This window comes from Salvelinus sp. IW2-2015, linkage group LG35 (assembly GCF_002910315.2).
Source record: "Salvelinus sp. IW2-2015 linkage group LG35, ASM291031v2, whole genome shotgun sequence".
NCBI classification, from domain to species: domain Eukaryota; kingdom Metazoa; phylum Chordata; class Actinopteri; order Salmoniformes; family Salmonidae; genus Salvelinus; species Salvelinus sp. IW2-2015.
Window position 1 is genome coordinate 18572428 of NC_036874.1, and position 13425 is coordinate 18585852.

General features: G+C 41.4%; 1 protein-coding gene across 1 annotated transcript in view; it reads right to left on the reverse strand.

Moving 5' to 3' along the window:
• The window catches only part of LOC111958570 (R-spondin-2-like), an 86298-nt gene that overhangs the window by 15085 nt on the left and 57788 nt on the right, over window positions 1-13425 (reverse strand). The window contains exons 4-5 of the mRNA XM_023979836.2: window positions 10413-10556; window positions 9825-10013 (exon numbers count right to left, since the gene is read on the reverse strand). Coding sequence (XP_023835604.1) covers window positions 9825-10013; window positions 10413-10556 — 333 coding nt within the window. The remainder of the gene's footprint in view (window positions 1-9824; window positions 10014-10412; window positions 10557-13425) is intronic.

A 13425-nucleotide genomic window follows, 5' to 3' on the forward strand; every position in this document is an offset into this window, starting at 1 on the left:
CTTTAACCATTTATACATTGCTACAACACTGTATATATATAATATGACATTTGTAATGTCTTTATTGCTTTGAAACTTCTGTATGTGTAATGTTTACTGTTAATTTTTATTGTTTATTTCACTTTTGTATATTATCTACCTCACTTGCTTTGGCAATGTTAACACATGTTTCCCATGCCAATAAAGCCCCTTGAATTGAATTGAATTGAATTGAGAGAGAGAGAGATGGATATGGAGAGATGTACGTGTTACATCTCTGTTTTTAAACCAGAGTCTGATGACAGGATTAATGTTTCTATATTTTTAGGATTGCGGTGGAATCTCCTGAGGGAGAATCCTAATGGCATCAATACTGAGCAGCTTAAGACTCCAGAGAGAGAGAGAGAGAGAGGCCCCAAGAGCAGAATTTAGACAGCTGGAGGTGAATAATAAGAACACGTACATTGACTATTGGCAGAGTGAGGTCAAAGGTCAGAGAAAGATGGAACGCTATCAAGCATTGGAACGAGACGTCAGTGAATACTTAACCCGTTTAAAAGACCCCAAACAAAGCAAAACCTTAAAGCTGAAATCCTTAATGGTGAAACTGTCACGACGATTTGCAATATTACAACAAGGAGGAAGTTACTGCAAACAACAAATACTGTCCCCCCGTCTCTTCAGCTTGGCAACAAAAACAATAACAACGGTGGTAGGGTAGACGTTGCGTTGTTTCCACCTAATGCAGATTTAATCTTCAACTAAATACATCATTAGTAATCGTAGCCTGGCAATTGAAACAGGACGCCATAACAAAGACATGGCTGGCCAGAGCGACTATGTCATTARTGTGGYTCGGGAGAAATAGAAATTGAAGAACACTTTCTAATCTTTTGGCCCATACATATTGGTTAGAGATTCCTTCTTCCCCAAATGAAAAATGTAAATGTTCCCATTCACAGAACAYTCAAACAAAGAGACACTTATACTCTGTATTTTTGGGGGAAAGGTCTGATGCGTATTAGTTGGCAGCACAATATGTCACAGCTTGCCACAAGCTAAGTTTTTTTTGTACTGAATTAGATTTCTGAACGTTGACCATTAATACCTTTTTTGTATGGATATATAGTATTATAAATATATATATATTTTTTCCAATTCTTATTGTTGTTGCTGTTGCTTTCCTAGTTGTTATGTACACTTTGCTTTGGCAACATTGACCTTGTTATCATGCCATTAAAGCATATTGAAGTTGAGGAGAGAGAGAAGTCAGGTGTCATTGCAGAGGCCAATGGAACAGCTATTAATAAAGGCATGTTTATGGCCCTTTCAGCGGAACCACCCTGGGGAGAGAGGAGAGGATGGAAGCAACAGAACAGCAGTCTGTCTACCTACCCTGAGGGGGAAGAAGAAAGACTGGCACCCAACAGCAGTGGTGGGAAAGGTACCCAGTTGTCATTCTTGAGTAAAAATAAAGATACCTTAATAGAAAATGACTCAAGTAAAAGTGAAAGTCACCCAGTAAAATACTACTTGAGTAAGTCTAAAAGTATTTGGTTTTAAATATACTTAAGTATCAAAATAAATGTAATTGCCTAAAATATACTTAAATATCAAAAGTAAAAGTATTAAAAAAAATGTGTTTCCTTATATTAAGCAAACCAGACGCCACAATTTTCGTGATTTTTTTCTCGTGAATCCAGGACACTCAAATGCATATGCATATGTTTATGTTTGGTATGGTGACATAAGACACAATGTTACAGGAAGATGTTACATCTACCCCTGAGTCCAGGTTACAGAGACGCCATGCTYGTCAGAATATACACACTCATATCAACGTGGATAATTGGCTAATATTTGGTTGACGTTTGATCCATGAGATTACAACCTATATTAATCCACTCAAAAAGACAGACAAAAGTTAGTTGAATTTCCAATGTCATATCACTATGATTTCAACCATCTAAAAACACAACCAAATTCCAATTAAAATTATTATTTTATTTATATTTTTAATTACTCAATGTTTATCACAGRGCTTTCAATCATTTTAAAAGCATGGCAAGGTTCAAATAGGAACACAATGTCAGATATTATGTTTATMTATYCCACATTAATGTGTAATCACTGTGCTTCATCTAATAGCACAACCAAATGACCCGGATTGCAGATTCTGCACAGATTATTACAGTGATTGTGAAGATCTCACAAACCTGRGACAACCTATTCATGCTATCTTGAACATGCACACTTTACATGATTAACATATGACGACATGTATAGTTACAGTAACCTCAAAACGTGGCCATGGATGTGTAACTACTTTTGAGGTTGAATGTTACATTAGTTTGTAAGATAGCCTTAACCTTTAGGCTATTTACTGTAAAAGTAATATTGAATTGTGTTTGGTTGACAACGCAACAAATGATCTAAGTTTAAAAGAGCAGTATCTACAGTACTGCTGGAAAAGTTCCATCTGAGCCTCTGGCTTAATCCCATTCTTCAACTTTTATTTCTGGTTGAGTTGGAGACGTGAATCCAACATGTCATTTGTTAACTGTCGACAAGTTAATAAGCTATTTATTTGACTTCAAAAGTTATATTGAATTGTTTGGTTGTCAACGCAACCAAATATCAACATTTGAAGGAGAGTTATCTTCTGTTTGGATAGTTCCATCTGTGCACTGACTTAGTCTGGCTTTAATTCCAGTTTGTCTACAAATGAATAACTGTGATGTTGGATTCACYTCTCTATCTCAACAACAACAAAAATCAAAGTTAAAGAATAAGTTATAGGACTAAATCAAATCAAATCCAACTTTAAATGCACTTTAATCAAATTAACTTTGATTTGATTCACTCCTATTCTTTTGGTAAACAAACATACATACTGTACTCAACCAGACACGACACGACAGGTTTCTTCATGGCTCCCAAACCAAAAACAGATTTAAATGCGTTGATCAGCTATGTATAGAGCCATGTCATCGTGGGATGCTCTGCCACCAGAGGTGACTCATGCAAAATGTCAGTTTAGCTTAAAAAAAAKKYYWWAAAAAAAGAATATTGTATCACAGCACCTCCTCTTTCTAAAGATCCAGTTTAACTGTGCTGGATAGAAGAATATGAATAGTAGAATAGTATTTTTGTTGTCTCTTGGTGTRGTAGCAAAGCAGGGCTGTGCTTGGTTAAAATCCTGGATGGGAGACCAAAGGGTAGCTGTAGATAGATAACTTCTCCAGTAAGAGGTGCTGCCGAGCCTATTGTTTTTTCAGATACTGATTATAACGTTGAAGATGTTGTTTTAAAGGTACAAATTCAACATATTTTATACAAGGTTTGTCTATGTTGAAATGTGGTTTCAACATAGACAAACTGTGTCTATGTGGTTGAAGTTTCACCCTCAAGACAACAGTTTACTTTGATAACTTTTTTCAAATCCAATGTATTTTCCACGTAGATTCCCCACGTCACAATATGTTGACAAATTACGTTGAAACAACTTTGATTCAACCAATTTATGCCCATTGGCTAGAGAGGTCAACATCAGTAGAGAAAAGAAATTGAAACATGGTGGTGGAAGGAAAAACTATATCATATTGTTTATACAGTACGGTGAGATGTCATGAAAATATCAGACACGCTTCAGACGCATCCTCGCATTTCGCTGAGAAATGCTTTGTTTCTTGACGTCCTTGACATTATCTGGGCTTTGACTATCTATCTCCATGTATATTTTCTCGATGAGGGATTATGTCTCTCAGAAGACACTGAGGAAGAAAGATCCTTGACTCTAGCTGTGCCATGTGCGTCAGAGTTAAGATGGGTGACATGAATCTGTAAATGACTTCCAGTATTATTTAAGCACATGGAAATGCAAGCCGGAGGCAATCAGATAAACATTACCATAAATAGTGTATACCTACATACACGTAAAATATATATATATATATATATATATATATATATATAATATATAATATATAATATAATATACACACAGTTGAAGTCGAAGTTTACATACACCTTAGCCAAATACATTTAAACTCAGTTTTTCACATTTCCTGACATCTAATCCTAGTAAAAGGTCCTGTCTTAGGTCAGTTAGGATCACCACTTCATTTTAAGAATGTGAAATGTCAGAATAATAGTAGAGAGAATGATTTCAGCTTCATCACATTCCGGTGGGTCAGAAGTTTACATACACTCAATTAGTATTTGGTAGCATTGCCTTTAAAATGTTTAACTTGGGTCAAACGTTTTGGGTAGCCTTCCACAAGCTTCCCACAATAAATTTGCTGAATTTTGCCCATTCTCCTGACAGAGCTGGATAACTGAGTCAGGTTTTAGTTCTCCTTGCTCGCACACCTTTTTCAGTTCTGCCCACAAATTTTCTATAGGATTGAGGTCAGGGCTTTGTGATGGCCACTCCAATACCTTGACTTTGTTGTCCTTAAGCCATTTTGCCACAACTTTGGATGTATGCTTGGGTCATGTCCATTTGGAAACCCATTGCAACCAAGCTTTAACTTCCTGACTGATGTCTTGAGATGTTCTTCAATATATCCACATATTTCCTTCCTCATGATATCATCTATTTGTGAAGTGCACCAGTCCCTCCTGCAGCAAAGCACCCCCACAACAAATGTGCTTCACGGTTGGTGGTTGTTCTTCGGCTTGCAAGCTTCCCCTTATTCCTCCAAACATAACAATGGTCATTATGGCCAAACAGTTCTATTTTTGTTTCATCAGACCAGAGGACATTTCTCCAAAAAGTACACTTTGTCCACATGTGCAGTTGCAAACGGTTTTGGAGCAGTGGCTTCTTCTTGCTGAGCGCCTTTCAGGTTATGTCGATATAGGACTCTGTTTTTACTGTGGTAATACTTTTGCCTGTTTCCTCCAGCATCTTCACATGGTCCTTTGCTGCTGTTCTGGGATTGATTTGCACTTTTCGCACCAAAGTACGTTCATCTCTAGGAGACAGAACACATCTCCTTCCTGAGCGGTATGATGGCTGCGTGGTCCCATGGGTTTATACTTGCGTACTATTGTTTACAGATGAACGTGATACATTCAGACGTTTGGAAATTGCTCCCAAGGATGAACCAGACTTGTGGAGGTCTACAATGTTTTTTCTGAGGTCTTGGCTGATTTCTTTTGATTTTCCAATGACGTCAAGCAAAGAGGCACTGAGTTTGAAGGTAGGCCTTGAAATACATCCACAGGTACACCTCCTATTGCTTCTAAAGTCAGGACATCATTTTCTGGAATTTTTAAGCTGTTTAAAGGATTAGTGTACACATAGTGTATGGTAAACTTCCACTGGAATTGTGATACAGTGAATTATAAGTGAAAATAATCTGCCTGTAAACAATTTTTGTAAAAATGACATGTGTCATGCACGTAGTAGATGTCCTAACCGACTTGCCAAAACTATAATTTGTTAATAAGAAATTTGTGGAGTGGTTGAAAAGCGAGTTTTAATAATCCAACATAAGTGTATGTAAACTTCCGACTTCAACTGTACAGTCGTTGCCAAAAGTTTTGAGAATGACACAAATATTACAAATATTCACAAAGTCTGCTGCTTCAGTTTGTATGATGGCAATTTGCATATACTCCAGAATGTTATGAAGAGTGATCAGATGAATTGCTCTTAATTGCAAAGTCCCTCTTTGCCATGCAAATTAACTGAATCCCCAAAAAAACATTTCCACTGCATTTCAGCCCTGCCACAAAAGGACCAGCTGACATCATGTCAGTGATTCTCTCGTTAACACAGGTGTGAGTATTGACGAGGACAAGGCTGGAGATCACTCTGTAATGCTGATTGAGTTTGAATAACAGACTGGAATCTTCAAAAGGTGGGTGGTGCTTCGAATCATTGTTCTTCCTCTGTCAACCATGGTTACCTGCAAGGAAACACATGCCATCATCATTGCTTTGCACAAAAAGAGCTTCACAGGCAAGGATATTGCTGCCAGTAAGATTACACTAAATCAACCATTTATCGGATCATCAAGAACTTCAAGGAGAGCGGTTCAATTGTTGTGAAGAAGGCTTCAGGGCACCCAAGAAAGTCCAGCAGCGCCAGGACCGTCTCCTAAAGTTGATTCAACTGCGGGTTCGGGGCACCACCAGTACAGAGCTTGCTCAGGAATGGCAGCAAGCAGGTGTGAGTGCATCTTCACGCACAATAAGGCGATGACTTTTGGAGATGGCCTGGTGTCAAGAAGGGCAGCAAAGAAGCACTTCTCTCCAGGAATAAACATCAGGGACAGACTGATATTCTGCAAAAGGTACAGGGATTGGACTGCTGAGGACTGGGGTAAAGTTATTTTCTCTGATGAATCCCCTTTCCGATTGTTTGGGGCATCCGGAAAAAAAGCTTGTCCGGAGAAGACAAGGTGAGCGCTACCATCAGTCTTGTGTCATACCAACAGTAAAGCATCCTGAGACCATTCATGTGTGGGGTTGCTTCTCAGCCAAGGGAGTGGGCTCACTCACAATTTTGCCTAAGAACACAGCCATGAATAAAGAATGGTACCAACACATCCTCCGAGAGCAACTTCTCCCAACCATCCAGGAACAGTTTGGTGATGAACAATGCCTTTTCCAGCATGATGGAGCACCTTGCCATAAGGCAAAAGTGATAACTAAGTGGCTCGGGGAACAAACATCGATATTTTGGGTCCATGGCCAGGAAACTCCCCAGACCTTAATCCCATTGAGAACTTGTGGTCAATACTCAAGAGGCGGGTGGACAAACAAAACCCCACAAATTCTGACAAACTCCAAGCATTGATTATGCAAGAATGGGCTGCCATCAGTCAGGATGTGGCCCAGAAGTTAATTGACAGCATGCCAGGGCGGATTTCAGAGGTCTTGAAAAAGAAGGGTCAACACCGCAAATATTGACTCTTTGCATCAACTTCATGTAATTCTCAATAAAAGCCTTTGCACACTTATGAAATGCTTGTAATTATACTTGAGTATTCCATAGTAACATCTGACAAAAATATCTAAAGACACTGAAGCAGCAAACTTTGTGGAAATTAATATTTGTGTCATTCTCAAAACTTTTGGCCACGACTGTACATATATTTCCTGTCTCATTTTAATCCATAGCAATCTAACCCAATACGTATCCCAAATACTGGTGTTCAGTGGGAAGAAATGACATGCAGTCCAAATGATATTTTCTTAACCCAGCCTTTCTTCCGTGTCACTCGGGATTCTACTCTAGTTCACACTCTAACTGATTTTCTTGTTGGGTTGTATTGTTGTAAAGAATTAGTTCATTAATTATTTAGAAGAAAAAAACATACATTGTGGTTATAGCCTGGGAATAATCCTATTTACGTCTTGAGACGTAATTTGTTATATTGCGCAGCAAAGCCATGGTGTATTAGATAGCATTGGAGGGCTTTACTGCCCAAAGTCTCTGGAATATGTTGTAATTTAAAAGGTCAACTGGGAGGTATTTAATAATGAACCCGGGCGTAATGAGGCCTTTCCATGAACCTCTTGATCTTCATCCACCGGCGTGGACCACTTCCTGGTCACCTGCACACCAAAGGGAAAGACAGACATTCCTCCCATTGGATTACTCTTCATTATCACTTATGGGAAGTGATTATTTTACAATGTCAGTCGGTCTGGAACTGGGACTGGGTCCATGCTGCCTGCCTGAAATGAATCTCTGTGCTGTGTGGAACCCTGAGGATTCCTTCTTCTTTTCTTTCCTGGCATTCCCTTATCCCGCTCGACTTAAATGGCTTCCATTTTACATAGTATTTATTTAAACAGCTTGACATGGACGAGTCTTTCGTTTCACAGGCTTAGTTTTGGGGGATAGGATTTTTCACTACCACTTGAGCGGCTTGAGGGTCGGGGAGTTAACAGTTCCGTTTAAGTACAAAACTCAACTTTATGATACGAGCCACCTCTGCCATTCTTGTAACCAAAAGGAGCACACAGCAACGACCACAGACAACTTTAACTACACAACTAAATTGAAGCTATTCCCAGAAACATTGAATGMGGTGAAGACACTAATAGATGACCGTATCAACCATGAGACAGGAGTGATAAGCGAGGTCAACGTTAGAGGCCCCCACACTCGGTTTCTACAGGCTAGCAGAAAAATAGCTTTGCTATGCATTCAATTGAGACTTTTCACAATAACTCCCCATCACTGACCTCATACTAAATAATTGATGCCAGTAACACAGGCCCAACAATGCCAGGTTTTAATTAAAGAAGACCATAAAATACCTTTMGAAAAGGTCAAGCAAGCAGTGCTAAATTAGGGGGAGGGAAATTCCTAAAGAAAAAATCAGGACAGGGGACAGGAACACATAATCACCCCACTGGGCACACACTATTTGAATCAATGTTGTTTATACATCATTTCAATGTTTCCACGTCGGTTTCACTGGGCACAGATGTTAATTCAACGTATTTTCAACGTTGGTTCCACGCACATGGCCCAGCTAGAGTCAAGAAACTGCCCAGTGGGACAGTTTCCAAGCCAGAAAGCACTGCCTGCCTCAATATTGCTGCAATAGGAGAGACGATCATGGTTTATTTCAAGTTTATTTACTCTCTCACCACCTCACTAAARGGTACTCGGATTTAACATGCAATACCAAAAATGGTGGAAAATCCTGGAGAGAGTAGGATATTTTCCAGCTTTTTTTGAACAATGTTCTTTTTCATAATTTTCCGGAAGGCTTGAACCCAATCTGCCATTCTGCCACTATAACTCCTATATCTCCTTGTTTTGCCTAAGGAAGCGTATACACAGCACATCCTAATCCGAAATCACATTGACTGAGTTAGGGACATATTTGAGTTTGGGACAACTTTTCTGTCATCACCTCGTCAATAAGCACACTTGACTGAGGCCATCGCTCTAAATGGTGTGTTTGGATCATCTGTGAAGAACTGAATACCTTCAGAAAAAATATTTTCCTAGCTGTATTTACACAAAAAATATTTCCAGATCTGACTTCTCATTTAATGGTCGACGTACATGCTGTGCGTACCGCAAATAACTTTCAAATGGACGGGAGGGAACAGAGAGTGCCATTGAGGAAACCTGCAGTTCATACTTTGAAGAATTCCACTGAAGAGAGAGAGAGAGAGAGAGAGAGAGAGAGAGAGAGTGAGAGAGAGAGACAGAGAGAGAGACAGAGAGAGAGACAGAGAGAGAGAGATATACCCAGAAAAACCTGGTGAGCTGGCTTGAATGGGGCGGCCATGGAAAAATACTGATATTTCATGCATGAAAACGCCACTGTGCACCTAAAAACCAAAAGGTWAAAAAAAAAGCAGAACGTGGTGGGTTTGTGTTTGAGGGACACGCAGGGTTAATGTGGGCTAGAGCAGCAGACATACCTGGTGGAACTCTGAGACCAGAAAGGGGAAATGGTTTCTCCCAAGAGGGAGTTCTGGCCCCTTACCCGAGATACAAGTCTCTAAAACACAGGTGTCAAACTCATTCCACGGACGGTCGAGTGTCTGCAGGTTTTCGCTCCTCCCTTGTACTTGATTGATGAATTAAGGTCCCTAATTAGTAAAGAACTCCCCATACCTGGTTGTCTAGGCCTTAATTGAAAGAAAAAAAGAAAAAAAAACATGCAGACACTAGGCCCTCCACGGAATGAATTTGACACCGCTGCTCTAAAGCACTATAATCCTCGAGGAGAGACTTGCACATGACAGATACACCACAGACCAAAAACACCCAAAAGATAGAGATGGACGACACAGACACACACATTATTCATCTACCCACCCGAACAGCTGTCTGCCAATATGACGTTACGTCTTACCTCTCCTGCAGTGCCTAATGGCCATTTTGCATCTCTTTGACTCGGCGATGGTGGGGCAGGGTATCGTGTCCTTGGGCGGCTTCTTCACGATGTGCCGCGTCCGGGTCTCCAGACCCCACTTGAAGCCGCAGGTTTTGTTTCTCCTGGTGCAGGACCCCCACTCGCTCCACTGGCCCACCTCGCAGCCTTCTGTGTGGGGAGAGACATGAGTCATTAAAGGGTAGCGCCAGGGAGACTCGATGGAGGGTCCAAATCAAGGTTTACTACAGTACATAGTGAAAAGACTAGGATGGCCATAACCTCTTGGTGTGTGGTCCTTTCCATCCTTCTACTGTTTCATTCAAAAATATATACAAGAGGTTAGAAGGTAAAAGACTGTTGGGTAAAGTCAATCAGTTCTAGGAGATCCTGCCTCAATGTGATCCACATTGTCGACTTTCCACATTTCAAACACAGTATGAATTACTCCAAAAAGACACACTATTCCCTATATAGTGCACTACTTTGGACKGGAGCCCAGTAGCGCACCACATAGGGAATACGGAGCTATTTCAGACACACATATGTCTTCGCTGTTTCCCGTCTTACCTCCACACTCCATGGTGTCCTCCAGGGGCGCAAAGCCCTCTGGGCACTTCTCGGAGCAGCGCCCTTTGTGCAGGTAAAACCCTGCCTTGCACATGGTGCAGAAGTCTTTACTGAAGCAGGACTCACAGTTATCTATCCTGCACCCTGTGGGAGGAAGAGGAGACGAGATGAGAGGCGACGCGGGGAGAGGAGGGGAAGTGAAGAGAGGAGAGGTCTCGGCGAGGCCAGGGCTAGGCAGCGGTACAGTACAGTATACACTCGTACCATCTGGAGTTGATAGAAGACTAAGGGGGTTTGGGGAAGGAGATGGAGTTCTTGAAAGGACTACCGCCCCCCTCCAAAAGAAAGCCTCTGTGTTGATGTCCTGTGAATCATATAATCATATATCTCCAGGGCTGTGCTGTATTTCAGCACACTCGGTTTTCAGTGTGAGCGGGTGAAGAGTGCGAACTGCGAAATAACAACAGCAAAGTTGGTGAAACATTACCTCACRGTGACCCCTTTCAACACAGGCAGGAAAACAGACCACTAGCATGACATCCAACAGTCTGGAGACAACACAGAGGTCTGGGCCTCTGGTTCTCATGTCCTAGCCATGAATGGGTTTGAGGGATTCCATTTTGTTTTGGTGGGTGGATTCTATTTTGTTTTGGTTTTAAATGTATTTTTTAAYAAAGTTAGTGTTACCCATGCCTCCAATTTATGTTTGATATGGCTTATTCTAAGCTTTGTGTTATCAGACATTACATCATTGATGGGGGTAAGAATMAACTTTTTGTGATTAGGAAGCTGGCATACAGCTGTGATAGAATCCTCGGTTTTGTGTTAGTTTGGGTTGGGGAACAAAAACATTGCGAGCCCCTGCCAAACTAACTAACCAACGCTGATGTCTTTGGTGAGAAACACAACGCCACACTTATCGTCCCACGCCCCACCCTGCCGGGCTGAAACGCAGCACTGTGCGGCGAGGGCGACGTGTCATCAAGCCTTTTACTCTACAAATAGCACGTTCAGGCAGGGGCCCAAATTACACGAGCCGCACCGACAGGGCGACGAACTGGGCTGCATGATTAAAAGGAAGCCCTCACCCGAGCTGTCTAATTGATGACACTCCTCAGAATCCCTAAGTCGCCTGATTGGTTGGCTAACCCCAATCTATATTAGAGGAGGCTGGTGGGAGGACCTATAGGACGATGGGCTAATTGTAATGGCTGGAATGGAATAAATGGAACGTATCAAGCATATCAAACATATAGAAACCACATGTTTGACTCTGTTCCATTAATTCCATTTCAGACATGACAATGAGCCCATCCTCCTATAGCTCCTCCCACCAGCCTCCACTGACCTATAGGCTAGCCAACTAGCAGCAGTCATCTCTATCACTCGCTCAACTAGACTTTCTCAGGTATGGCGGTGACATCTGGTCTTCTCTGTGTCTCCCGGAGAGTCACCATGTGTGCATGTGAGTGTGTGATTGTGTGTTGAAGTAATTATCCACATGTAACAGATACAGAGTACAAGGCCCAAGACTCTTTTATCTAGGACCCTATTGCGGGCCCGGAGATGGTTCTCACAATCACGCCCCTTAATTACACCATCTCCAGCTAACCATCAGGCCTCCTCTGCTCGCTCTGCATTCCTCCGCAACGACAGAGGTCCCTCCCCTTTTCACTTTGAACCCCTAAGTATGGCCTCCACCCACTCACTCTGTCTCTCACGCTTTTCCAATCCTGACCAGTCTAAACAAACCCGCCGCAAACACACACATAAGTACACACGTACACACACACGCACATAATGGAAACACACAACCATATACACACACATATAATTATACACACATATACATACACACACACACATATGCAAACAGACACACACACACACAAACAAACATGTCACATACACTAACCACACTCAAATCAGAGTTGGTTGGGGACACACCCATTGCGCTGTCGCCCGTCGCCTACCTTCTGAAAAGATGACAGGATGACAAGATGTTCGAATCCCAGCATCCACACTGTTCTTGATTCTTTACCTAGATACAGTATCTATCGGCTCTCTGGCTGGTCATTGGCATAATGCTTGATTATCACCCTCAAAGTTTAATGAATAATGTTCCTGATGCGATATATATAGGCCTACTGTAGGCTTATATCCAGTGAGGTTCAATGGAGAAAAAATAAAAATGTATATATATACATAAGTATATATACAGTGGGGAGAACAAGTATTTGATACACTGCCGATTTTGCAGGTTTTCCTACTTACAAAGCATGTAGAGGTCTGTAATTTTTATCATAGGTACACTTCAACTGTGAGATACGGAATCTAAAACAAAAATCCAGAAAATCACATTGTATGATTTTTAAGTAATTAATTTGCATTTTATTGCATGACATAAGTATTTGAATTTGATATACTACCAACAGTAAGAATTCCGGCTCTCACAGACCTGTTAGTTTTTCTTTAAGAAGCCCTCCTGTTCTCACTCATTACTGTATTAACTGCACCTGTTTGACTCGTTACCTGTATAAAAGACACCTGTCCACACACTCAATCAAACAGACTCCAACCTCTCCACAATGGCCAAGACCAGAGAGCTGTGTAAGGACATCAGGGATAAATTGTAGACCTGCACAAGGCTGGGGATGGCTACAGGACAATAGGCAAGCAGCTTGGTGAGAAGGCAACAACTGTTGGCGCAATTATTAGAAAATGGAAGAAGTTCAAGATGACGGTCAATCACCCTCGGTCTGGGGCTCCATGCAAGATCTCACCTTGTGGGGCATCAATGATCATGAGGAAGGTGAGGGATCAGCCCAGAACTACACGGAGTGACTGGAACAATGGAACCTAAGTGTTGTACTTGATTGTACGCTTGAGGAAGAGCTGGGGACCGAACGAGATCTTACTCCTACGCACATGTTGAATTTGAGACCATTTGATGCTCTTGAGACAAAGGATCAGCTTTCGGACGCGTATCCCAGATTGGCAGATTATGGAGTCC